This window comes from Carcharhinus amblyrhynchos, chromosome 5 (assembly GCF_965287045.1).
Source record: "Carcharhinus amblyrhynchos chromosome 5, sCarAmb.v2.hapA, whole genome shotgun sequence".
Taxonomy (NCBI): Eukaryota; Metazoa; Chordata; class Chondrichthyes; order Carcharhiniformes; family Carcharhinidae; genus Carcharhinus; species Carcharhinus amblyrhynchos.
Window position 1 is genome coordinate 108,503,591 of NC_137328.1, and position 27,807 is coordinate 108,531,397.

The 27,807-nt window shown below is 46.2% G+C and overlaps 1 protein-coding gene across 3 annotated transcripts in view; it reads right to left on the bottom strand.

The window, feature by feature from the left end:
- Positions 1-27,807, bottom strand: part of LOC145343288 (protein WWC2-like) — a 229,672-nt gene that overhangs the window by 119,266 nt on the left and 82,599 nt on the right. For 2 of the 3 annotated variants that reach the window (XM_080189431.1, XM_080189430.1), the window contains exon 2: positions 173-282. In XM_080189431.1, the coding sequence (XP_080045557.1) occupies positions 173-282 (110 nt within the window). Of the gene's footprint in view, positions 1-172; positions 283-23,906; positions 23,965-27,807 lie in introns of all 3 variants that reach the window. The other variant, XM_080189432.1, reaches the window with a different exon arrangement.

Below are 27,807 nucleotides of genomic sequence, written 5' to 3' on the forward strand. Positions count from 1 at the left end.
ACCTACGATGTATCTCCAGTGGTTTTACATTTTTCTTACATTACACTGTTGCAATAGTGACTTTCATCATGGATACAGATTTTCAATAACATCCCTTGACTTAGAGAGTCAAACAATGCATGGCCTAGCTGAGCGAGGGCCATGGGAACCACAATTTGAGCCGAGTACTTACTGTTGATGTGGTCAATGTAGAAGATGCCAATCTGAGGATCATAGGCATCCTCCCAACCCAAGGGAAGCTCATCGCCCACACAATCCGCAAATGTCAAGGGTTTAGTAAATCTGGAAGAAATAGAAAAGAAAAACAATGCTTAGATTGTTTCGATGGCAGCCCACTTCAAGTATCTTGGCTGCAGGGTTAAAGTTCAAGTCCAGTCGCTCAAAGTACTGTGCATCAACATTCTCTGAACAGCCATCTCCCTGAACCGGGCTACAAGCAAAGGACACCACAGCAAATGCATTGAGAAACAGAGATCAGATACGGCCCATTTTCTAAGTTATCACCAGGATTAAAGAGAATGAAGGAGTTTACATAAACCAAGAAGTAGTGGTCATGTGATGCCATGCTTGGATTTTAAGAGGCTCCTGATTGGGAAAGGAAGATTGATGGAGATATTGGGCAGGATTTTACAGCCTCGCTTGACCCAAGACCAGGAAATCCCATCTGAGTTCAATGGGCATTTCCAAGGCCCACTGTGGGACAGGAGAACTGAACTCCGCAAGGGGTCGGTCAGGAGGCCAGGAAAATTAGCACATCAGCAGCACCCTCACTGTGGACTGGCTATCTCTGCATCTGCATGAACTAGTGCAGACAAAAGGTGAATATTTCACTATAATCCATCAACAGGACACAGCTGTGCATCCTTGCCAACAGCACTGAAACTGTAATAATGACATGATTAAGTGACCATTGTCTGAACGGACATTCCATCCATCTATCACTACAGATTATGACATTACCGATGGGACATAACTAAACAGCTATCGTCTTGGGACTACCTCCTTGTAACATATGTAAATAATTTACCGGTGAGCGTAACTAGGAACACTTATCTTTACTAGAAGTTGTGAGAAATGCCCTGCAAAAAAGGGCTGACCGTATGCAATTGAGGAGAGCAGACTGAAGGAGCATTAGGAATTCTTTAGTTCTCCTCTCTTTATCGATAAGAAGGAATAAAGGATCCATCACTCGCAAACACTGTGCCCGAATATCTTTCAAGCTCCTACACCACCCCTCGCCTGCTCTGATTCTGTGGCAGGTGGCGCAGTAGAATTCCGGCAATTGGATAAGATTCTCCAGCCTCCCAGCCACTGACGGGAGTTGGCACGTTATTTGCTAATGGCCGGGTTCTCTGGTCCCGCCGCTGTCAATGGGAATTCCGATTGATGTCACCCCACGCTGGTGGGAAACCCACGGGCGGGGGTGCGCTGCCGGCAGGACTGGAAAATTCTGGCCATTGAGTTGCACTAGTTTCAGGTTATGGGACAGACTAAGTTGAAATAGGACCAATCTTGATTTGTTAAACACAGGGGAGGCAGTGGGGTAGTGGTACTGTCACTGGATTAGTAATCTAGGGACTCAGGATAATGCCTAGGACCCAGGTTCAAATCCCACCACAGCAGATGAAATTTGAAGTCAGTTTAAAAAAACACCTCTGGAATGAGGACCATGAATTGATTCTTGCAAAAACCCAACTAATGCTCTTTAAATCTGCCAGATTAGCTGACTCTTAAACGGCCTAGTAAACCACTCAGTTCAAGGGCCGTGTAAGGTAGAAGAAACAGTGAACTGGATTGTGTGTTTGGAGCTAAGGAAGAAAGAGAGGAATGCTGACTATCTGATAGCACTGATAAGAAAGTGAAGTGGCAGAAAGACTGTGGTGCGAAAGGATTCACCAGGCAGATTCTCATTTCTCATCCAAGGGTGTAAGTGGGAGAAATACAGTACGCAAGTGTTGAATGAACCGCCAGGGGAGGGAGTGGCGTAGTGGTATTGTCGCTGGACTTCTAATCCAGAGACTCAGAGCAGTGGTCTGGGTTCGAATCCCACCACAGCCGATCCTAAGTCTGTATTCAACAAAAAAATCTGGAATTAAAAAGTCTAACAATGACCATGAATCGATTGCCTTAAAAACCTATCTGGTTCACTAAATATCCTTTAGGGAAGGAAATCTGTCGGCCTTACCCAGTCTGGCCAACATGTGAGTCCAGATCCACAGCAATGTGGTTGACCCTCAACTGCCCTCTGAAAGGCCTAGCAAGCCACTTAGTTCAAGAGGCAATTAGGGATAGATAACAAATGTTGTCCCAACATTACAGAGTTTAAAAAATTAAATATACTAATGATGCTTTCATCATCAAAGATCTGTCACTCAGTTCTTTTAATCAGCTATCTGCGTTTAACAGAAGTCTGTTCAGTCATAATCAACATCTAACTTAATTCTCTGCTAATCCATTAACAGTAACACAGCACACTAATGGTGCAATCCTGTAACCTGGTACAAATTACCCGACTTGCTATGCCAGGGCTGAACTGTTTAATTCTATGGCAGTCATAACGTGGAGATGCCAGCGTTGGACCGGGGTAAACATAGTAAGAAGTCTCACAACACCAGGTTAAAGTCCAACAAGTTTATTGGTAGCAAATGCCACTAGCTTTCGGAGCGCTTGCTCCTTCATCAGTGAGTGGAGAGTTCTGTTCACAAACAGGGCATATAAAGACACAAACTCAATTTACAGAATAATGATTGGAATGCGAGTCTCTACAGCTAATCAAGTCTTAAAGGTACAGAGAATGTCAGTGGACAGAGCATTAAGCACAGGTTAAAGAGATGTGTATTGTCTCTAAACAGGACAGTTAGTGAGATTTTGCAAGTCCAGGCAAGTCGTGGGGGTTACAGATAGTGTGACATGAACCCAAGATCCCGGTTGAGGCCGTCCTCACGTGTGCAGAACTTGGCTATCAGAACAGAGACAGTCTATTTCTAACTCTTGTAATTTGATTAATTTCTAATTTCAATTACTAATTTTGATGGTGCCATTCTGTGGCTTTAACCGCATTTTCCTGCAGTTGCTGCTTTTTGCCAGATCCAAAATGCTGCAGCTGAGGAAATCGGACAAGAGCAATCGATGGAAACTGGCCGCCCTCCGTCTGCTTTGCTGCTCCTGATGAATATCTGAGTAACAATGGGGCATGGATCAGCTAGATAGTCAAGATCCTTTCCCAAAGATAAGGGAGTCTAAAACTGGAGGGCACAGATTTAAGGTGAGGGGGAGAGATACAAAAGTGTTCAGAGACGCAATTTTTTCACACAGGTGGTGAGTGTCTGGAGCAAGGTTCCAGAGGTAGTAGTAGAGGCAGGTACAATTTTGTCTTTTTAAAAGTATTTAGACAGTTACATGGGTAAGATGGGTACAGAGCGGTATGGGCCAAATGCGGGCAAATGGGATTAGCTTAGTGGTTGAAAAAAAGGCAGCACTGACAAGTTGGGCCGAAGGGCCTGGTTCCATGCTGTAAACCTCTATGATCTCAATGATAAATGTCTCGACATTAGTAAAGTAAAATCTAAAGCTTAAGTTTATTTATGAGTCAAAGTCAGCTTACATTAACACTGCAAGAAGTTACTGAGAAAATCCCCTGGTCACCACATTCTGGCACCTGTTTGGGTACACTGAGGGAGAATTTCACGCAGTCAATGCACCTAACCAGCACATCTTTGGACTGTGGGAGGAAACCGGAACGCCTGGAGGAAACCTATGCAGACACGAGGAGAATGTGCAGACTCAACACAGACAGTGACACCAAACTGGAATCAAACTCGGGCCCCTGTCGCTGTGAGGCAGCAGTGCTAACCACTGCGCCACCAAGACAAATATTAGTAAGAAAGAATGGGGAAAACAAAACAAAAACAAAACAGAACTTGGGTAGCTATTTTATACTTTTGAAATTTCAGAATCTGCCCCCAAATCCTGTCCCTCACTTCCACTGAGAAAAACAGACCATCCGGTGTAAAACCAGGCAGGTAGCAACGCTACTTGAATAGCAAAGCTGGCAGCTCCTGCAGCAATATTTGAGAGAAATCAGTGATTATGAACCTTTAGCTGTGTTACTTATATAAAAAGGTTAAAGGTAAAGGTGTCATAGTCCCCGATGACCAGAGGCTGCTCTCCCCTCCGAGGGGGAGAGCTGACAGATGGTGATTTAGCCTGAGGATCACTCTCACCTCAGGTGAGGGGCATGGTTGAAGAGGTGGGGCCTTCGTGTGACACGGTGGCACAGTGGCTAGCACTGCTGCCTCACAGCATCAGGGGCCCAGGTTCGATTCCCGGCTTGGGTCGCTGTCTGTGTGGAGCCTGGACGTTCTTCTCGTGTCTACATGGGTTGCCTCCCAGAGTTCGAAAGACATGCTGGTTAGGTGCATTGGCCATGCTAAATTGCTGCTGATTGTACCCCGAAAGGTGCTGGAGTGTGGGCCAAATGGCCTCGTGCAGCACTGTAGGGATTCTACGATTTGATGAAATGCAGTTATCCTTCGTACAACAAGAAATAAATCTAGTTGCATGACATGAGAGATAGGGTCACAACCTGATCTGCAATTTCCAGAGAACTGAAATAGCACGTAACTAATCATCTTGCATAAAGTGACAGATTTCATGGCTCCCAGATGCTACAGAAATTTCTGTACATAGCAGGCTTGACATTCAATTCAGATATATCCCTCCCTCTGTCAGTATGGTTCAGTCTACCCCTGGCAGACGGAAAGACCTCGGGGGCAATTTTCCCATCCCGCCTGCCATGGGAATCGTAGCGGGCGGGCAGAGGGGGATGACCATGCAAAGGTCTGTAGACCTCTGGCTGAATTTTCCAGATTTGGGGCAAGATCAGCTGAAAAGTCCCGACCCTTAAGTCAGGAATAACCGATAGTGCTCCATCTAGAATGATGGGTAAGGGTAAGAGTTAACAGTGAGTAGCAACAGATGATGAAGCAAGCCCATTTTATAATCCTGCAAAGTGACACCACTGCTGCAATAAAGAAGGATGATGTTCAGTATTTGAGCTTTGTAAGATAGCTCTAATTGAAACTGTCCCTTTGAAATTTAAGGTTAATAAAAGGAGCATGTGACCGCTCGCTTGTCCTGTCTGGCGATATATCAATGTGGTAAAAAGTCTGACAACACCAGGTTTTAGTCCAACCGATTTATTTGATAGTAAACTCACAAGCTTTCGGGTTAGCCCCTTCATCAGGATATATCAATGTGACCAGGTCTGTTTCAGGAAAGGGAGTCTGGGCTAAGTTGTGTAGAAGTCCACTTTCCAGGCTTAATGTCTAAAGACAAAGGATGGGGAAAAGCAGTTAACTTTGCAATGGGTACACTTACAGACTCTCAGGCAGTCAGATTAAAAGAAGCTTGAACACAGATAGAGAGATAGGGAGAGAGAATAAGAGAGAGAAGATATTGATGAACCCTGGAAGATTCTCCCTAGTGAGGCTGAAAAGAGGAAATCATCAGATTCACTAGGTCACTGTCTGTGCAGAGTCCGCACCACACGTTTTACCTGTGTCTGCATGGGTTTCTCTCCACTGTCTAAAAGATGTGCTAGTTAAACGCTTTGACCCGAACAGGTGCCGGAGTGTGGCGACTAGGGGAATTTCACAATAATTGCAGTGTTAACGTAAGCCTACTTGTGACTAATAAATAAACTTTTTACTTTAACTTTTTAAGAGTGAGCCTTGTTGCTGGGAGTCAGTTCAGGGATTCCCAGGAGTCTAAAGGAAGTGACTTTTTGCAACTCAGTGAAAAGTTTTTCAGTTTATTTATTATGGTCACAAGCAAGCTTACATTAACGCTGCAATGAAGTCACGGTGAAAATCCTCTAGTCGCCACATTCCGGCACCTGTTCGGGTACACTGAGGGAGAATTTAGCATGACTGTGGGAGGAAACTAGAGCACCCAGGAGGAAACCCACGCAGACACAGGGAGAATGTGCAAACTCCACATAGTCACTCAAGCCGGGACCCGAACCCGGGTCCCTGGCACTGTGAGGCAGAAGTGCTAACCACTGTGCCACCGTGCCACCTCAGGGAGTAAACCGCATGTTGTGCATAGGTCCCTGGAGTAAGGTTATCACAAGAATGTCGGTAAGAACGGTCTAAGTGACAACTAGAGTATGAAGTAAGAGTAAAGGTTTGCAGCTCTGAACCATCCTTAACTCACTCCCTGTTCCTCAATTTGAAGAAGGCTTCCTCTTCCAAAGGAATTTTCCTCCTAAGCTCCAATGTGACTTCTGGGCTGGAATTCTACCGCCTCGCAGAATGGAATTTTCTGTTGGCTTCGGGCAGGATTTTACGAATCTCGCCACAGCGAGGTCATAAAATATCGGCCACGGTGCACAAAATGAATCAGACATGATAAGACTAGTTCAGGAAAACTTAACCCAACAATTCAACGTCACAAAGGCTTTCATCAGATAAATTCAGAGTTATGACTATTGCTTGAGGTTAAAGTAAACAAAATGCAAATCAACTGTTAACTTATCATAAATTGTGATGTGTAAATCAACCCTACTATACTCCTTCTACACTTATGACTGTGTGGCCAAATTCCCCTCCAATTCGATTTTCAAGTTTACTGACAACACCACCGTAGTGGATCAGATCTCAAACAATGACCAGACAGAGTACAGGAATGAGATAGAGAATCTGGTGAACTGGTGCGTAAACAATAATCTCTCTCTCAATGTCAACAAAATGAAGAAGATTGTCATCGACTTCAAGGAGCGTAAAGGAGAACATCTCCCTGTCTACATCAATGGGGATGAAGTAGAAAGGGTCAGGAGCTTCAAGTTTTTACGTGTCCAGATCACCAACAACCTGTCCTGGTCCCCCCATGCCAACACGACAATTAAGAAAGCACACCAATGCCTCTATTTTCTCAGAAGACTAAGGAGATTTGGCATGTCAGCTATGACTCTCACCAACTTTTACAGATAGAAAGCATTCTTTCTGGCTCGGTACGGCTCCTGCTCTAACCAAGTCTGCAAGGTTGTGAATGTAGCCCAATCCATCATACACAACAGCCCCCCAGACCCTGTCCACACTTCCCACTGCCTCGGCAAAGCAGTCAGCATAATTAAGGACCGCACACACCCCGGACATTCTCTCTTCCACCTTCTTCCTTCAGGGAAAAAATACAAAAGTCTGAAGTCATGTACCAACCAACTCAAAAACAGCTTCTTCCCTGCTGCTGTCAGACTTTTGAATGAACTTACCTTGCATTAAGTTGATCTTTCTCTATACCCTAGCTATGACTGTAACACTACATTTTGCACTCCCTCATTCCTTCTCTATGAACGGTATGTTTTGTCTGCAGAGCGTGCAAGAAACAATACTTTTCAATGTATGCTAATACATGTGACAATATTAAATCAAATTAAATCAAAATCAACCCAGTGCCATTTCTTCAATGCCAAAAATCTTGCTTTTGTAAATATTCAGCATAGAAGTTCAGCTTTTCAGCTAGAAAATGCAATACACACACAATACTCACACAGTGTGTGTGGAGTTTGCCCATTCTCCCCATGTCTGCATGGGTTTCCTCCGGGTGCTCCAGTTTCCCCCCGTTGTCCAAACAGGTTAGGTGCATTGGCCATGCTAAATTCTCCCTCAGTATACCCGAATAGGTGCCAGAGTGTGGCGATTAGGGGGTTTTCACAGTAACTTCAATTCCAGTCACTGTCTGTGTGGAGTTTGCACATTCTGTCCATGTCTGCGTGGCCAATCAACCTAACTCGCACATCTTTGGACTATGGGAGGAAACTAGAGCACCCAGGGGAAACCCACGCAAACATGGGGAGAATGTGCAAACTCCACACAGACAGTGACCTCCGGGTGCTCCGGTTTCCTCCCACTGTCCAAAGATGTGCGGGTTAGCTTGTTTGGCTATGCTAAATTGACCCTAGTGTCAGGGGATTAGCGGGGTAAATGTGTGGGGTTATGGGAATTGGGCCTGGGAGGGGATTGTGGTCAGTACAGACACGATAGGCCAAATGGCCTTCTTCTGCACTGTAGGGATTCTATAATTGAAAAAAAAAGTGAATACCCATTAAGTCACATCAGCACATGGATGAAACACCCAAGAATTTTGATACATCCAGCAACTGAACTATGGTTCAAAATTAGTTCTACTGAAAATGACAGGACGTGAGAAGGCAAGATTCACAATGGTATTAGTCTGCATAGCCAATCACATGAAATGGAAGTGTTTGGTAATTTTGAAATATAAAAACCTTGTTGGTTTTCAAGTTCCCTATCACGTTCCCTCCAGGTGTTGTTATGCATGGAGTCACTGAGGTATAGGCAGGAGTATTCCAGCCGTTCTGTCTGGCAGGATCTTCTGGTCCCACTGACAGCAAACCTCCATGTGGGATTCCTGGTGGCGGAGGTGTGGGGATGCGTAGACCAGGAAACCCCGTTATAGTGGCAGGATCAGAAGATTCTGCCACCAGCCGGTGGCGGACTACCTTCACTGCCGCAGTACACACTGTGGCGTAGCACAGAAAATTCCATTCACAGAGTTTTACAGAACAGTAAGAGACCCTTCAGCCATCGTGCCTGCACCAGCCATCAAGCACCTGTCCATTCTAATTCCTATCTATCACAGGATCCCTGCACTACGGAAGGAGGCCATTCGGCCCATCAAGTTTACACTGACCACAATCCCATCCCTGCTGCCATCGGGCTTTTGAATGGACTTACTTCGTATTCAGTTGATCTTTTCTTACACCCTAATTATGACTGTAACACTACATTCTGCACTCTCTCCGTTCCTGCTACCCTATGTACTCTATGAATGGTATGCTTTGTCTGTATTCTCATAACCCACAAATTTACCCTGCTAATCCCCTGACACTAGGGTCAATTTACCATGGCCAATCAACCTAACTCACACATCTTTGGATTATGGGAGGGAACTAGAGCACCCGGAGGAAACCCACGCAAACATGGGAAGAATGTGCAAATTCCACACAGACAGTGACCTGAGGCTGGAATTGAACCCGGCTCCCTGGCGCTGTGAGGCAGCAGGGCTAACCACTGTGCCACCATGCTGTCCTAAAGGCCGTCCTACCTATGTTTCTCCTAAATTTTGTACACCTCAGTCAGGTCCCCCTCAACCTTTTCTTCTCCAAGGGACACAACCCCAGCAATGATCAATTTCTCTTCAGAGCTGACACGCTCCAGCCCAGGCAACATCCTGGTCAATCTCCTCTGCACCCTTTCCAGTGCAATCACACTTTTCAATAGTGTGGTGACACAGTGCTCCAGCTATGGCCTAACAAGCCTTCTCTACAGCTCCATCAAAACGTCCCTGCTCTAATATTCTATGCCTCAGCCAATAACGGCAAGTATCCCATATGCCTTCGTAACCACCTGATGTACGTGTCCTGCTGCCTTAGGGGATTTAGGGGCATGTACCACAAGGACCCTCTGTCCTCTGTATTCCCAGCATTCTACCATCAATTATCTATCCCCTCGCCTTATTAGCACTCCTAAAATGCATCACCCCATACTTTTCACAACTAAATTCCATTTACCACTGCTCTGCTCATCTGACCAGCGCACTTATATCGGTCCTGCAACCTAAGGCTTTCTTCCTTGCTATCTACCAAACCACCAATTTTTGGGTCATCTGTGAACTTACTGATCATATCCATCACATTCACATCTAGATCTTCAATGGACACTAAAACAGCAAGGCACCCAGCACTGATCCCTGTCATACACCACTGGACACAAGCTTCCTGTCACCAAAACAACCTTCAACTGGATACCTGGTGCTATGAAGCAACAGTGCTAACCACTGTGCCATGCCAGTGAACACAGATGCAAAATACCTTGCCAACGTCTTTTGGCTCCACACTTAAATTGTCACTTTGGTCCCTAATGGGCACTACTCTTTCCCTGTTTTACCCTCTTGTCCTTAATATACTTATAAAACACTTCCAGATTTTCCTTTATTTTGCCTGCCAGTGTTTTATCATGCCCCCTCTTCACTCCAAGTACCCACCCTCCTTTCTATACTCTGTTAGTCTATCCACTGTTTTCATGCCCCTGTATCTGCCATTAGCCTTCCTTTTTCTTCTATCTACTTTATATAACTCTTGACATCCAGGATTTATTGATCCTTTCCTTTACATTGATGAGAACATGTTGGTTGCGTATTCTCTCTATTTCCTTTTTAAAAGACTCCCACTGTTCTGATGTGGATCTTCCTACAAGTAGCTCATCCCAGTCCACTTTGGCCTAATCCTATTAAAATCGGCCTTCCTCCAGTTCAGGTACTTCATAGAATCCTACAGTGCAGAAGGAGGCCACCCGGCCCATCAAGCCTGCACTGACCACAATCCCACTCAGGCTCTATCCCCGTAACCCCATGTATTTACCCTAGCTAGTCCCCCTGACACTAAGGGAGAATTTAGCATGGCCAATTCACCGAACCTGCACATCTTTTGACTGTGGGAAGAAACCGGAGCACCTGGAGGAAACCCACACAGACTTTGGGGAGACCACGTAGAATCCGCACAAACAGTGACCCCCCCACAAGCCGGGAATCGAGCCCGGGTCCTTGACGCTGTGAGGCAGTAGTGCTAAGCATTGTGCCATCATGCTGCCACCTTTGTCCTTTTCCATAACTACCTCAAACTATCATCTACAATAGACAAGGTTCTTCACAGCATTGTCTGGTCTAACAACTCCCAATGGATTTAAATGACCTATAACTGTGGCATTATCTTTCTCTGAATAATGTCTCATGGCATTGTCTGCGTCAGAAAAGAATGACCCTGAAAAGAAAAAACACATCCTTTGCTAGGAATTCTCATTCATACCAGATGGCTGAAATTCCTCCTGCTAATTACTTTTGTGAAAGTCGATGTAAAATTCAGCCCAATTTTGGGCACCAACATTTTTGATAAAAAAAAATCAGGAAAAAGTTTTGTTCATTTGCAATAGAATGACTGGGATGGATTCTGGACAGCTCATTGTGGTGGGAGCCATGACGCCTGGGCCTATTTAATCATGGGAAAGGCCCCATTTGACTTAATTCTATTTGGTTTATTATTTTCGTATGTATTTGTATATAGTGTTGTTTCTTGCGTACTATACAGACAAAGCATACCATTCATAGAGTACATAGGGGAGAAAGAATGGAGAGAGTGCAGAATGTAGTGCTACAGTCATAGTTAGGGCGTAAGAAAAGATCCACTGAATACAAAGTAAGTCCATTCAAAAGCCTGATGATAGCAGGGAAGAAGCTGTTTTGAGTCGATTAGTACACCGTCTTAGACTTTTGTACTTCTCCCGATGGAAGAAGGTGGAAGAGAGGGATACGTGGGGTCCTTGGTTATATTGGCTGCTTTTTTGAGGCAACGGAAAGGGTAGACAGAGTCAATGGATGGGAGACTGGTTTGTGTGATGGACTGGGCTTTGTTCATGATCCTTGTAATTTCTTGTCAGCCTCCCAGAAAGGGGCAAACCTCCTCTGATTAAACGGGAGGAGGAGTGAAGGGAAGCCTGCTGTAGGGGCTAACGGGCGCCAATTTGGCACAATAATGAGATAAATGACATCCATTAGCCCTAAAGCTATCTCAGAATTTCAAAACCAGTCAATCTGTAAAAACATCAACCTTTTAATTTTCCAGGCAGACGATGGGACAGCTAGCATTCGTCATAGAGTCATAGAGATATACAGCATGGAAACAGGCCCTTTGGCCCAACTCATCCTTGTCAACCAGGTTTCCTAAACTCAACTAGTCCCATTTGTCCATAACCCTCTGAACTTTTCCCCATCCATGTACCTGTCCAAATGTCTTTTAAATGTTGTAATTGTACCCACTCTTACCACCTCCTCTGGCAGCTCATTCCATATAGGCACCGCCCTCTGTGTGAAAAAGTTGTCCCTCAGATCCTTTTCAAATCTTTAGCCTCTCACCTTAAACCTATGCCCTCTAGTCTTGGACTCCCCTACCCCTTGGGAAAAGACCTTGGCTTTTCACCTTATCTATGCCCCTCGTGATTTTATAAACCTTTATAAGGACATGGATGTTTACAACATGGAAACAGGCCCTTCGGCCCAACTTATCCATACCGCTCTTTTTTTTAAACCCCTAAGCCAGTCCCAATTACCCATATTTAGCCCATATCCTTCTATACCCATCTTACCCATATAACTGTCTAAATGCTTATTAAGATAAAAATGTTCCCGCCTTTACTGCTACCTCCAGCACCTTGTTCCAGATACTCACCACCCTCTGTATGAAAAAATTGCCCCTCTGGACACTTTTGTATCTCTCCCCTCTCACCTTAAACCTATGCCCTCCAGTTTTAGACTCTCCTATCTTTGGGAAAAGATATTGACTATCTAGCTGATCTCTGCCCCTCATTATTTTATAGACCTCTGAAAGATCACCCCTCAGCCTTCAACTCTCCAGAGAAAAAAGTCCCAGTCAATCCAGCCCCTCCTTATAACTTAAACCATCATGTCCAGGGAGCATCCTAGTAAATCTCTCCTGCACTCTTTCTAGTTTAAAATGTCCTTTCTATAATACGGTGACCAGAACCATACTCAGTATTCCAAGTTATGTCTTGTACAACTTCAACAAGATGTCCCAACTCCTGTATTCAATGTTCTGACTGATGAAACCAAGCTTGCTGAATGCCTTCTTCACCACTCTGTCCAGCTGTGACTCCACTTTCAAGGAGCTATGAACATGTACCCCTAGGTCTCTTTGTTCTGCAAGGTCACCTGTTAGGAGGATGAGGTCACCTCCAGGGAAAAAAGTTCCAGCCTACTCAGCCTCTCCTTATAATTCAAACCTTCCAGTCCCAGTAACATCTTTGTAAATTCTTTTTTGCACCTTTTTCAGTTTAATAACATCCTTCTTGTAGCAGGGCACCTGAATTGTACACGGTACTCCAAAAGCGGCCTTACAAATGCCTCGTGCAGTTGTAACATAATGTCCCAACCCCTGTACTTAATGCTCTGACTAATGAAGGCAAATGTGCCAAATACCTTCTTCACCACCCTGATCGTCTGTGATGCCACTTTAAAAACTCTCACTGACAGTCTGTCATCTCGGTCATTTGGATTAACTTTGTTTTGCTACAAACATTTGCAAAGTTTCTTTGTCATCTTCCGTGCTTTTGACTTTGTTTAAAAATCTTTTGCGGCGGGGTTGGGTGTGGCAGATGGGGTGACAAGTGTTTTGAAAACCTCCTCACCAGATGACAGATACAAAAGAGACAATGTGTGTGTGTAGTTTGCATATTCTCCCCATGTCTGCATGGGTTTCTTCCAGGTGCTCCAGTTTCCTCCCACAATCCAAAGATGCGCAGGTTAGATTGGTTGGCCATGCTAATTTGCCCTTTAGTGTCCTGGAATGGGTAGGTTAGCGGGATTAGCAGGGCAAATATGTGGAATTACGGGGATAGGGCCTGGGTGGGACTGTGGTCAGTGCAGACTCGATGGGCCAAATGTCCTCCTTCTGCACTGTAGGGTTTCTATGGCTCTATGATTTATTACGGAGCTTTCTTCTAAGTAAGTAGGACAAGTATCTTAACAGTTCTTTACAAATGTGATAGGCCCAGAGGAAGTGTTCCCACTGGCTTTCCTCTCATCATTTAACATGGAACTCCTCCCCTTCCCCAACACTGGAAAACTCAATTGACCTGGCAACACGCCATGTCAAAAATCCCCTCTGAAAATTCTGGGATGTGCCCCTTCAAGAAACAGAGTATTGGTACACCAACGTGCTACATTATTAGTGCACTCCCTTGTTTTCCTTCCTGTGTTTTGTTTTCTCAAGAAGATCTTTCAGATTTTAAATGGGAAGTTAAATTTTATGGGAACAACCCTTAAAGGGCCATTAATGCTCCAAGATAAAGCTGTTCTCACAGAGTCGCTCTTGATTCTAACCAAGCCATCATTTTCCCCTTTAATCCTATCTTTTCAAACCACTTCTGCGCAGAGAGATTTCTCCTTGACTGCGCCTCGTTCCTAAGAGAATTGTTGTTTGCCTCTGCATTCCTGCCGGGCTGGAATCTGCTCTCGGTTATAAATATCTACAATAAATGTTAAAAATTAGACATGCGGAATGTCAGGAATGTCCGATGGCCTTACACAACACAAGCAACCCTTCATCAGCCATAAATAAAACAACATGCCCTTTGATCTCCTTGAGGTGCCACAGTCTCCCGGCAATTAGCGTCTCATTGCAATACACGGTTACTGCCCTGAACCATGAAGAAATAATTCATAAAGTCATACCACAGCAGTTCTTACTTTGTTGGACATTACATGGAGGGAGGTTAATGAATAACTAGATAAAGTATTTTCAACACAGGTCATGTAACAGCGATTTTGAGTAATCTGCAAAACTTAACTAATGCAGAGCGGTCTCAGTTTACAGTATTGAACACCAACAGGGCAAAGGGATTGGAGAAAGAAATGTAGTGTACCACGGAAATTGTTTGACTCAAGGATTCTAAATGTACTGTATCATGTCGGGTTATAAGCTTTCAATTCCATTCCTCTCAATTTCCCTTCAGGTCATTGAGCTATGAGATTGAGCTATGAGGAGAGGCTGAATAAACTAGACTTGTACTCGTTAGAGTTTAGAAGAATGAGGGGAGATCTCATTGAGACGTATAAGATGATGAATGGGATGGATAGGATAGAGGTGGAGAGACTCTTCCCGCTCAGAAAGGATAGTAGGACTAGGGGGCACAGCCTCAAGATAAAGGGGAGGCGGTTTAGAACGGAGTTGAGGAGGAACTTCTTCACTCAAAGGGTGGTGAATCTCTGGAATTCTCTGCCCGTTGAAGTGGTGGAGGCTGCCTCGCTAAATATTTTTAAGAAGCGGGTTGATGGGTTCTTGATAAGAGAGGGGATTAAGGGTTATGGGGAGAGGGCGGGAAAGTGGAACTGAGCCACAACAGATCAGCCATGATCTTATTGAATGGCGGGGCAGGCTCGAAGGGCTAGATGGCCTACTCCTGCTCCTATTTCTTATGTTCTTATGTTCTTATGTCATGGACAAGATCATAGAATCCCTCTAATTCAGAAGGAGGCCATTTGGCCCATGAAGTCTATACCCACTCTATGAAAAAGAATATCCCACCCAGGCCCTAACTCCATCACCCTATGTATTTACCCCAGTAATCTCCCTGACCTATACATTTTTGGAGGTTAAAGGGTAATTTAGCATGGCCAATCCACCTAACCCACACATACAAAGAACAAAGAACAGTACAGCACAGGAACAAGCCCTTTGGCTCTCCAAGCCTGCGCCGCTCATGAGCCCAACTAGACCATTCGTTTGTATCCCTCTATTCCCAGTCTGTTCATGTGGCTATCTAGATGGGTTTTAAACGATCCCAGTGTGTCCACCTCAACCACCATGTTTGGCAGTGCATTCCAGGCCCCCTGTGTAAAATACGTCCCCCTGACATCTGTGTTGAACCTCTACCCCCTCACCTTAAATTTGTGACCCCTTGTGTTCGTCACCGCCAACCTGGGAAAAAGCTTCCCACTGTTCACCCTATCTACGCCCTTCATCTTTGTCTTTGGGAGGAAACCAGCGCACCCGGAGGAAACCCACGCAGACACGGGGAGAAGGTGCGAACATCACACAGGCAGTCACCCAAGGCCAGAATCGAACCCAGGTCTCTGGTGCTGTGAGGCAGTAGCACTAAGCACTGTGCCATCATGCCGTCCTGTTGTCACAGGGACAGGGAGAAAAGGAGAGAAAACCAGCTTCGAGTTTAATCTCATGACGCGGCACATTTTATTTCCCTGACATCTATCGCAGTGACACCCGTGACCTGTTTTGATTCAGTTATGTAACATCTGAAGGGATAATAAAGAAGGCTGCAATATTCCCAGGTTATTTCTGACAGTACATTATGGAAGATCGAGTGTTTCCAAAAAAGAAAATGTGTTTCCTGCCAAGTTACTGCTGGGAAGAGCTTGCTTTACTCTGGGGCTGTGAGAGGCCACATACCATCAGGTCCAACCTACTCTCATTCTTATGACTCTCTTGAATCTGTCTCATGCTTCCTCTCCCCATGACAGTGTATTTTTAAATGCACAAAGAATAAGACAACAGAGCTCCTGACAAATTGAATGTAGATAAGCAAACATCTTTTAAAAATACACACCTAATATTGTTTGGACAATCTCCCACGAGGTGTTAGATGGTCACCTCAACTTATAATCGGAAAGGTGCACCTTCAACGGAGAGAGTTTCTGGGTGAAATCTCTCCAGGAGGTAAATCCCCTGTTTGCCGGTGATAGCGGTGAGGCCATGCCAGTTTTAATTGAGCCTCCTGTCCATTTCCTATGCATAAAGGCTGCCAGGAGGTTAAAGCAGGTTCCTGGCATGGGCTGCAGGGTGGTGCAGTGTTTAGCACTGCTGCCTCACAGTGCCAGGGACCCGTGTTCGATTCCCAGCTTGGGTCACTGTCTGTGTAGAGTCTGCACGTTCACTCCTGTGCGTGTACGAGTTTCCCCTGGGTGCTCCGTTTTCCTCCCACAGTCTGAAAGATGTGCAGGTTGAGTGCATTGGCCAATCTAAATTCTCCCTCCGTGTACCCAAACAGGCACTGGAGTGTGGTGACTAGGGGATTTTCACAGTAACTTCATTGCAGTGTTAATGTAAGCCTACTTGTGACTAATAAATAAACTTTAAACTAGATTGGGCAAAAGATGCTGGCCGAGCCAGTGATGGCCATATTCTGTAAAGTATTTTTTTTAAAAGTCCTTGGTCACCTGACTAAATTGCAGAAGGTCTCACAGGAAGGAGAGAGGGGACAGAAAGAGAAGGACAGGACATGGTCCCACAAAGGAGATCTTCTGACATACCTGGAGAGCAGGTAAAGAACAAACCACAACAAGGTCCCAAGGATGCCTTCACTGGGCTCTTGGTGTTGTCCATCCTTCCCTTCAGTCAGGCAGTACAGTTGCTGCAGCTTCTCCCATTCAGGGCTGAGTTAAAATGCTATTGGAGATCGGTTGATGCAATAGCGCTCGGGTTTGCAAAAGGCCTTTGCCTGTCTCAATCCCCCACTATCAGCATCCTTGGGATTACCATTGACCAGAAACTCAACTGGACTCGCCACGTAAGCACAGTTGCTGCAAGAGCAGGTCAGGGGTTAGGAACACTGCAGCGAGTAACTCACCTCTTGACTCTCTAAAGCCTGTCCACCATCTACAAGGCACAAGTTAGGAGTATGATGGGATACTCCCCACTTGTCTGGATGGTGCAACTCCAAGGACATTCAAGAAGCTTGACACCATCCGGGACAAAGCAGCCCACTTGATTGGCATCACATCTACAAACATCCACTTCCTCCACCACCATGGTCAGTAGTAGCAGTGCATACTATCTACAAACTGCACTGCAGAAATTCACCAAAGATCCTTAGACAGAACCTTCCAAACCCACGACCACTTCCATCTAGGAAAAGGGCAGCAGATACATGGGAACACCACCACCTACAAGTTCCCCTCCAAGCCACTCACAATCCTGACTTGGAAATACATCACCGTTCCTTCACAGTCGCTGGGTCAAAATCCTGGAATTCCCTCCTTAATGGCATTGTGGGTCAGCCCACTGCATGTGGATTGCAGTGATTCAAGAAGGCAGCTCACCATTACTTCCAGTAGGGCAATAAATGCTGACCAGCCAGCGAGGCCCATGTCCCACGAATGAATAAAAAACCTAACTTGCTCTCAGCTTAATAGTGGAGAATATGGGAGAGGCTGAAATTCTAAGTCGGTAACCTGTCATAATTAGTGGTCCACCCACCAAGGTGGTCAGGGTTAAAATCAGCCACTGCTTAAAGACCTGGATTTGTTTGGGTCTCTGATGCCCTTCTATTCCGATCTTCACATCGACTAAACTTATCCACTACCTTCATAGTGTCAGGAAAAAAAGCCACTCCACCCATCAGGTTCATGCTGACCTTTCTGTGGGAGGAAAGCAATACCAGTCTTGCTGCACAGAGCCTGTGAACCTTCTCTAGTTCATGTGTTTATTCAGTGTTGCTCGAAACATTCTGGTCATCACGCTTCAGGAGGAGATACAGGAGTCCTTGGGAAGGTGCGGAGAAGATTTCCTAGAGTGGTTCCAGGATAAGGGATTTTAGCTACAAGATGAGGTTGGATACACTGGGGCTGTTCTCCTTGGAGTAAAGGATTTGTTAGTGGTGCCCAAGATGATTGCAGGCTTAAACAGCACCACCGCACAGTGGTTAGCACTGCTGCCTCACAGAGCCAAGGTTCAATTCCAGCCTTGGGTCACTGTCTGTGCAGAATCTGCACATTCTCCCCGTGTCTGCATGAGTTTCCTCCGGGTGCTCTGGATTCCTCCCACAATCCAAAGGTGTGCAGGTAGGTGGATTGGCCATGCTAACTTGTCTATGGGGAAGGCTGTGTAAGATGCTCTTTCGGAGAGGCGGGACAGATTTGATGGGCTGAATGGCCTACATCTGCACTGTAGAAATTCTATGGTCGATAAGATAGACAAAGTAAAGTGGCTCCCATTATCTGATGGCACAAGGACTACAGAGATGCTGGGGGGATGGTAAGAAAACAATTATAAGCATCCAAGTGGTAACAGACTGGAACTGTTGCCTCAGAGGTTGGTAGAAGTAAAGATGATCAATGGTTTCGAAAGGAAATTTGGATTGGCACTTGAGGAAATCAAACTTCCAGAGCTACAGGGCTGGAATGGGGAGAAGAGTTTACTAGATTACTCTATAGAGAACAAACATTGACTCAACCGCTGAAATCTTGCTCCCCTTTATGCCAGTGGAATTTTGCAGTTCCCCCAACGGTTCCCCCAGCTCCACCAGGCACATTAAATCACCATACAGGCCTTGTGTATTACCATTGCCAAGAGCTGTCAGACTCTCTGAGGCTGGTACCACACAAGGCCTGGGCAGAGGATTGACGATGGAGCGCAAACATTAAGTGGGAAGGATTAGTTGGCGCCAGGGAGAATGGCCTCGGCAATGGAGTGGGTGGAAGTTTAGTATCGAGGGCAGACAGGGGTCTTCACCAGTATCTCCGTTAGGCATGGCCTGCTAATAATGGTGGAATGAAGCCTTTAACTGGGCCTTCAAGGCAGGTAAACTGTCCTTGGGCCTCCTGTCCCATACTGAATGGGGAAGGATATGAGGAAGGGGGAGATTGGGAAGGTGACCTTGTCTCTATCCTGTTACCTTCCTGCCCAATTAAATGAGCCCTGCCATCTCTCTGTCCATCTCCCAGGGAGAATAAAATCCCATCGTAGAACTCGTAAAACGTTGCGTGGTATGCACTCCATTCTCACCAATTCCCTAATTCGAAGAAACGTTCCCTGTTAACCCTGCAGAATGTTAATAACCTCAATTAATCCTGCTGTTAGCCTCTGCTACCCCAGTGCGAATAGCCGTTATCACCTGAAATCTCCCAGTATAGGAACTATAGTTTCTCATCCCTGGGACAATCTTGATGAATCTTTATTGCCTGTTCTCCATGGTTTAATCAGCCCTTCTTCACGGAAAGACCCAAAATGGTATGGAGGGCTTCACCCATTTTCAAGGCTGGCAAGACCAGAGACAGATAACATTAAGACGTATGGGTCAATTCTATCAGTTAATGGGACAAAGATCTCATGCACAGAATCTCATAGGGCAAAGCTCCGAGATACCTGCAGACATTGGCATGGTGCCCCTAACTTTTTGTGTCTATCATATATCGCAAAAACAACTACTGAAAGCCTCTGAATGCATGTCAGACAAAATCCCGTTGCCCCCTGATGCCAGAGCACTGTCAGATATAGGATACTGAGGCTGATTTTAATGGTGGAAGGGTTTCAATCAGGCTTGATGTGGAACATGCCTGATGCCCTGTATTTCAAGAGCAGGGTATGTCCCAGATCTGGTTTAAGAATCGCTGGTCCCTTTCCCTTTCTGCATTCACAGGAAGGGCCTTTTGGGAGGGTCCTGTGGGAAGGAGGTGGGGGTGGGTGCAGTAGTGGATGAGTGCAGGGAGGGAGTAAATTGCAACTTCCCTTCAACACTCCTTCCTCCTGGTCCCACAAGAGGTCATTTTTCCTTTCCCCGAGAGGGCCTCGTCTTTACTTTCCACCAGCCTCCATCCCAGCAGCTTCCCCATTCAAGCCCAAGTTAAAAGGACCTCGGTGCCCTTTTGGTGACATTGGATTGCAATTCGCTTTCACACAGAAGGCTCCTGCTCGAGTCTAATGGGCTCCCAATCCACCATCAAAGCAGGAGACATTAAAACCACGGTGCTACAAGAATGGAGTGGAAAACAGGGCCACTCCATTTTAAATGCACACCTCCTTCCCAAAGGAGTTAAAATTCCCCCTGTACGTGGAAAGCAACACGATAAAGGAATCCTGGAAGGCCGACCTTTAGTTGTAGTGAATACCATTCTTCGAACAAATACTGAACTCCAAGTGCCATAAATCACATATTTTACTAGCAGCTTGGGTTACCATTGCAATGGAGGGTGGGGGGTGGGTGTAAACATTTTTCTCTGCTGTGGGCAAATTTAGGAAGGGTGCCAGAAAATATTTGACTCCAGTCCCAAGCGTGTTTCAGCTTTAGGAATCCTGTCCAAGTTCACAAGCTGTGACTCTTTGTTCTGATACACTGGTTGCCATTTCCACTGTGGCAATGACATTTCCACCTCTCTCTCCATTTCCGGAGGAACGGGCAGAATCTATTTTTATTGTTTGGCCGCTGCAGATGACACTGTGCCAATGGTGCAAGATATGGGAATATCTGGAGAAGGCTGGATGCTCCTCTGGAACAGCCCAATATGAACTTCAATAAATCTTTTAGAATAGGAATGTGTACAGACCCAGTGCAAAAAGCTGGTGTTGGTGCAGACTTGCTGATGGAATGGTAGATTTGCTTCCTCCTTCCCCACCATGTCTTACCCAGCTACATGAGGGATTGCAATTACTACAATGCCAATTGAGGCTCAGTGGTACCATTGTCACTGCCCAGCAGGCAGACTGTGAGTTTGCAATTCTCCCCACAGATCTGAGCACAGAATTCAGGCTGACACTTCAGTACTGAGAGAGTGCAAAACTGAGAGATTGCTGCACTGAGAGAGTGCAGCACTGAGAGAGTGCAGCACTGAGAGAGTGCAGCACTGGGCAAGTGCAGCAGTGAATCAGTGTAGTACCAGAGAGCGCTGCAATGAGAGTGCAGTATTGAGAGAGTGAAATACTGAGACAGTGCAGTACTGACAGAGTGCAATATTGAGGGAGTGAAGCATTGAGAGAGTGCAGAACTGAGAGAATGCAGCACTGAGAGAGTGCAGCATTGAGAAAGTGCAGCACTGAGAGTGCAGCACAAGGGAGTGCTGCACTGAGACATTGTAGTAACAAGAGAATGCACCACTGAGAGAGTGTAGCATTGAAAAGGTGCTGCATTGAGAGACTGCTGCACTGAGAGATTGCTGTATTGAGAGAGTGTAGTACCAAGAGTACTGCACTGAGAGAGTGCAGTAAAAGAGAGTGCTGCACCGAGAGAACGCTGCATCGATTTTTGATTTGAGAGAGTGCAGTACTGAGAGAGAGCAGGATAAGAGAGTGCAGCACTGGGAGAGTGCAGCACTGAGAGAGTGCAGCATTGAAAAATGCAGTTCAAGAGAGTGCTGCACAGAGGAAGTGCCGCACGGAGGGAGTGCAGTACTGAGAGAAAAAGATCTCTCCTCATCTCTGTCTTAAATGAGTGATTCATAGAATCCTACTGTGCAGAAGGAGGCCATTCAGCCCATCGAGTCTGCACTGACCACATCTCACCCAGGCCCTAGTTTCATAATCCCAGCTAGTCCCCCTGACATTAGTGGTAATTTAGCATGGCCAATCCACCTAATCCACACATCTTTTGGACTGTGGGAAGAAACCGGAGCACCTGAAGGAAACACATGCAAACACGGGGAGAACGCACAGACTCCACACAGACAGTGATCTAAGCCGGGAATCGAACCTGGGTGTCTGGTGCTGTGGGGCAGCAGTGCTAAATATTCCTTATTTTTAAACAGTGACCTCTAGTTCTAGGTTCTCTGACAAGAGGAAACATCCTCTCCCCGTCCATCCTGTCAGATACCCCTCAGGGTCTTAAAGGTGTCAATCAAAATCCCTATTACTCTTCCAAACTCCAATCAACACAGCCCTAACCTGCCCAACTTTTCCCCATAAGATAACCCGTCCATTCCAGGTATTAGTCTAGTAAACCATCTCTGATCTGTTTCCAATGCACTTACGTCATTACTTAAATAAAGAAACAAATGCCATCTCCCTCAGCCCCGGAATTCCAAGACGGACTCACAGACATAAAACCTGAGGCAGAATTTTCCATGTGCCAGAAATTCCCACCTGAGCGCAAAGGATGGTCCGCCAAATTTTCTGTCCCGCACAGCGCGATCCCTGCGACAGACGGTGCAGGACATTTCCAGTCGTGGTCTGCTCCCAATCATTTTATTGCCATCCTTGGCAAGTGTACACCCATCAACGTTGGGTGAGGGCTTCAATTGCAATGGCTCCCACTGCTGAATGGCCCAAATCAGGAGCCAACGACACAAACTGAAGGCCCCGTGGGTGAGGTTTGTTTTTGGCAGTCTGCTATCGTCTTTATGAGCAGTCTGCTAAGAGGGAAAAATCGGATGGAAAAAAAACAGGAGAACGAGGGAGGAAACCGTTCGCTTTCCTGCAGTTTATTCGCCACTCACTTGTGCTACGTTACTGGTAAACAGTGACCGAGTGGCTTGTCTGTTTAGCTCCCTCCCAACCAGTGCGGAGAGCCTGACCTCCCACATAAAGCTGAGAACTCAGGAGAGAAAGCTGCATTGTGCCACTCCAGCGCACGTCACCCTGAAGCGCCCACGCTCGGGTATCACAATGGTCATTCAACTTGGCAAAATATTTTCCTTCGTTTTTACCCGGGTCGGAATGAAAGAGAGAGAGAGAATAAAAACGTCTTTTCAAGCCCACCACAGGGCTAACAAGTCATTAACCTCATTATGTGTTTTAACTGGTCGGCGAGGCTGACATTGAATGAGCTTCGACACACATGTGCAACAGCACAGCACGCACACTGAGCCACCAAATGGTTAATTTAGTGTGCATTCAAATGAGGAAATGTACTGTATGGGGACCGGAGCACGTGAGCAGTGCAAATTCCTTTAGAGGTTCACTGCGCTTAACCAAAGGCTGAACCCGGTCATACAAAGTTTCTTGTGACTGACAAGCTTCGGACCCTTCCATTCCATTACGCTAATGCTTTGGTGACATGTGCGCTCGAATGCTGTTATTAATCACGAAAGGAATTCAGGAGGTGGGGTGTTTAGGAGCTCACTCCTCATTCACAGGGCCTAACACAAACAAGCCGGGCTCACAAAACTAGCTTACTCGCCGAAGGGTCAGGTTATTGTTGGAAATGAAATTAGTATTCATGCATTTCCAGCCAAATGCTTCGAACAAGCGTGGAACCAGGCTGCTCCGTCTATTAAGGGGTCTCAGCATTAAAACCGTATACATTCCAATCTGACTTTTGTCCGCCCGGTCTCCTTCTTCCCTTTGCTCAGGCATCAGGGGAACCACTGGACTGAGGCAAAACATCGTCCCAGAGAGAAGGAGGGAAAAGCAGTCAGCGGGGGATGAGGGGGTGGGGAGGGAGTGATCAGAGTCCACTGCTGCTCATAGTAAAGGATGCAGATGTGACCTTGTGCTAGCTAGGCCAACCCTTCAGCGAAACGGCCCCCGTGATTGAGTACACTGCCTCACAATGTTCAAGTTGCCTAATTTACACGTCAGAATCCACACATACCGCACTGAAGTCTTGAAATCAGCGACACGTTATTGCTGCGGAATTCTAGTCATAAACCCTAAGAGGAGAAATGAGGCCAGATTTACCAAACACACAGCAGATGCTGAATCCAGCTATCATCCTAGAAACTCAAACATAAGCAAAATGTGGTGTTCAGACTTAATGACCCACCAAATCATCCTAAGATGAGTCAGCAAACTGGCTATAAATGCATACATTTTTTCTGGAGGGCCTCTTAAGCGGCTTTCGCCTGGAAAATTCTAACTATGGGCACACCTTGTCACGTCGGGACCAGGAAACGGCTCCAGAGTAGGATCCCAACAATGTCATAGGATCATAGAACCCCTACTGTGCGGAAGAGGCCATTCGACCCGAGTTTGTATCGAATCTCTGACAGAGTACCTTACTCAGGTCCTTTCTCTCATCCTAACCCCATGACCCCACACAATTCCCATGGCTAATCCATCTAACCCATACATCTTGGGACTCTAAGTATGGCCCTAATCCACCTAACCTGTGCCTGTGCCTGGGAGGAAACTGGAGCACCCGGAGGAAGCCCATGCAGACAAGGGGAGACTGTGCAAACTCCGCACAGTCACCCAAGGCTGGAATTGAACGCGGGTCCTGGTGAGACAGCAGCAGCGTTAACCACAGTGCCACCATGCTATCCATGTCAGGAAAACCAGTCGAGCGTCACGCACTCTGACTGGAAATAGGAAGAACACACAGGATGTTGTCTGAAATAAGTAAATTCCACAGTGAATTGGACACGTACTTGAAAAGGACTAATTTTCAGGATTATGGGGAAAAAGTTGCGAGTGGGACTAAATTGGACCATTCTTTCAGACAGCCAGCATGGGCACCTCGGGCTGAATGGCCATCTCCTGTGCTGTAGGGCACAGTATAATGCTTTCGTTCTATTCAAAGGCAAAGTGCAGAAGATGTTTATTGCCATAACTTATTAGAAATAACGGCCCCTTCCCGACCTTGGGGTATGCCTATTTGATGGGCACAATAGTCAGAGAAAAGGGAATTGCGATCTGTTTGGCTGGCTGCCTTCTGATTTTGCACTCTGGCATGACATTCACGTTGCCTTTGTGGTATTGGAGCTGTGCCCACAGCTGGCACCCAATGAAACATGGCACTGGCACCTTGCCTCAAACCCTCGCCATCCGGACACTTTCTCTTTTCAACAGCCAGAAGAAGCCTGATCGTGTAAACCCAACAGACAACACCTGAGAGGCCAGAAGCTGTGCCTAAATTTCTGAACCTATAGCTAGCACTCATCTTCGCCAGGGGCTGGGCTGGCAACAGTTGCGTTCTGTGACAGGAAACAGTCGCGTTCCTAGGCCTGGGTTGGCATTCAGCACAAGTCTACTTCAGTTGTGACGTTCGAAACCAATTCTGGGGCAGAGGCTGGCCAACAAATAGGCCCAATAGTGTCCGAATGAGCTGGTGAACTTCGATTTATTCGGTGTCTTATCAAGAGCTCGGAGCATCCCAGCGTGCCTCACAATTAATAATTACTTTTGAAGTGCAGCCTGTGTTATTGCGTAAAACAGCAAAGAGAGAGGAGTTCAAAAAAACCAACAAATAAAAAACTGATGAACTCACTTATCATTGAGTGCCTGGCCTCCTACCCCACTGCTCACTAACCCACACTATACCCACAGCTGAATGTGAAAATCCACGCTACAGACAGATAGCCATGATGTGGAGATGCCACGTTAGACTGGGGTGGGCACAGTAAGAAGTCTCACAACACCAGGCTGAGTTCCAACAGGGCTGAATGTATTCAATACATATATACTGAATGTATTCAAGAGGAGGCTGGATATAGCACTTGGAGTGAATGGAATCAAAGGTAATGGGAAAAAAAAGCAGGATTAGGCTATTGAATTGAGTGATCAACCATGATCATGATGAATGGTGAAGCAAGCTCGAACCCAGGCCTCCTGCTCCTATCCTCCATGTTTCTATGAAGGCAGGTCTATTTGGCAACACTAGCTTTTGGAGCACTGTTTCATCATTAGGTGAGTCACTCACCTGATGAAAGGGCAGTGCTCTGAAAGCGCGTGATTCCAAATAAACCTGTTGGACATTAACCTGGCGTTCTATAGACAGATAGAAAACAGTTACCGTTGTTTAAAATTCATCTCCAATGCAGGGGTTTTAAGATCATTTGAGTACTGCCATCATAGTTCAGTGGCAGAAGACATAAATTTGCCAAAAACACTGTACCAGAAGGTGAAGGATGTAACATTGTGCAAATCATTCCAAACTCGGTCAGGCTGTATTTTGTCATCTCTTGCCCAATGTTAATGAGGCCGTACTGGCTTAAAAATGGGGGTCGATAGTTGTACTGCTTGTTACCAACCACTGGCAGGATTTTTCAAATGGCAGGATTTCCCACCCAGTCATCACAAGGGTCTGATGAGGAATGCCTCTCCACTGAAAGACACTGTTCTGCGTCTGTTTAACACTCAGCGTAACAGGCAAAGACTGAAGCTCCCATCTGCAGGATCAGCATTGCAGGTTCCAGCAGTGGTTGCTGGTAGAACTATAGTCACACCTGGAAGAAGAAGCCAAACTTCTGGTAATTCCAGAGTAAGGGTGGGACCTGGCTGGTAGGCCCCAGTATAGCGGCTGGAAGACTAGGTTCAAGAGGCCATAAGGGGAGGGTTAAAGGGGATGGGGAGGTATGACCTTCCGTGGGTTTCCTTCAGTGGGCAGAGGGAACCTCCCTCCTTAAAGGAAGTTCTCCACCCCTCCATTGCTGACACCAGCTCACCCAACCAAATCTGCTAGGCTAACCACTTGGTCCTAGGCCTCCCTCTGTGGTGGGTAAAATAGCAGCAGTTGTGGGAGGAGGCATTTACTGGCCATTAATTGGCCACCTAAGGGCTTCTATCGGCTCAAGGGCAGGCAGGCTGCCTGAAAATATCCCACATCCCAGTAAAATAGGAGTCAGGAGATAAGTTACTCACTGCTGAATTCCCAGCCTCTACACTGCTCTTGTAGCCACAGTATTTATATAGCTGGTCCAGTTCAGTTTTTCATCAATGCTAACAACCAGGGACGAGATTCTCCGGATCCCAGCCACATGTTTCCCGCTGGCAGGAGGTGAAACACTGTTTGCTAGCAGTGGGATTCTCTGGTTCCGTCACTGTCAATGGGAATTCCCACTGACCTCACCCTGCGTTTACTATCAAATAAACTGGTTCGACTTTAACCCGGTGTTGTGAGACTTCTTACTGTGTTCACCTCATGCCAGCAGGGTAGGTGTACGCTGCTGGTGGAACTGGAGAATTCTAGCCCAGGATGTTGGTGATCAGTGATGGTGATGCCATCAACTATCAAGGAATGGTGGCAGAGTGGTCAGCACTGCTGCCCCACAACGCCAGGGTCCCAGGTTCAATTCTGGCCTTGGGTCACTCTGTGTGTGTGTGTGTGTGTGTGTGTGTGTGGAGCTTGCACATTCTCCCCATGCCTGCGTGGGTTTCCTCCAGGAGCTTCGGTTTCCTCCCAAAGATATATGGATTAGGTTCACTGGCAATACTAAGTTGACCCTAGCGTCAGGGGGATTTGTAGGTTAGATGTGTACGGTTGCGGGAATAGGGTCTGACTGGAATTCTGGCTGGTACAGACTCGATGGGCCAGGTGGCCTCCTCCTGTACTGTAGGGATTCGATGAATGAGATTCCTTCTTGGAGATGATCATTCCCTGGCATTTTTGTAGTGTGATTTCACTCCACCCGCTGTGGAAGATCCTGAAATTCTGGCCTATGATTCTATAGTGGAGTACCCAACAGAAACACATTAGGATAGATTAGCGTTCAGGTCAATTCTCGAAATCCAACATTTGAACTTGATCTTGGCTGAATGTTGCTATCCCAAATCCG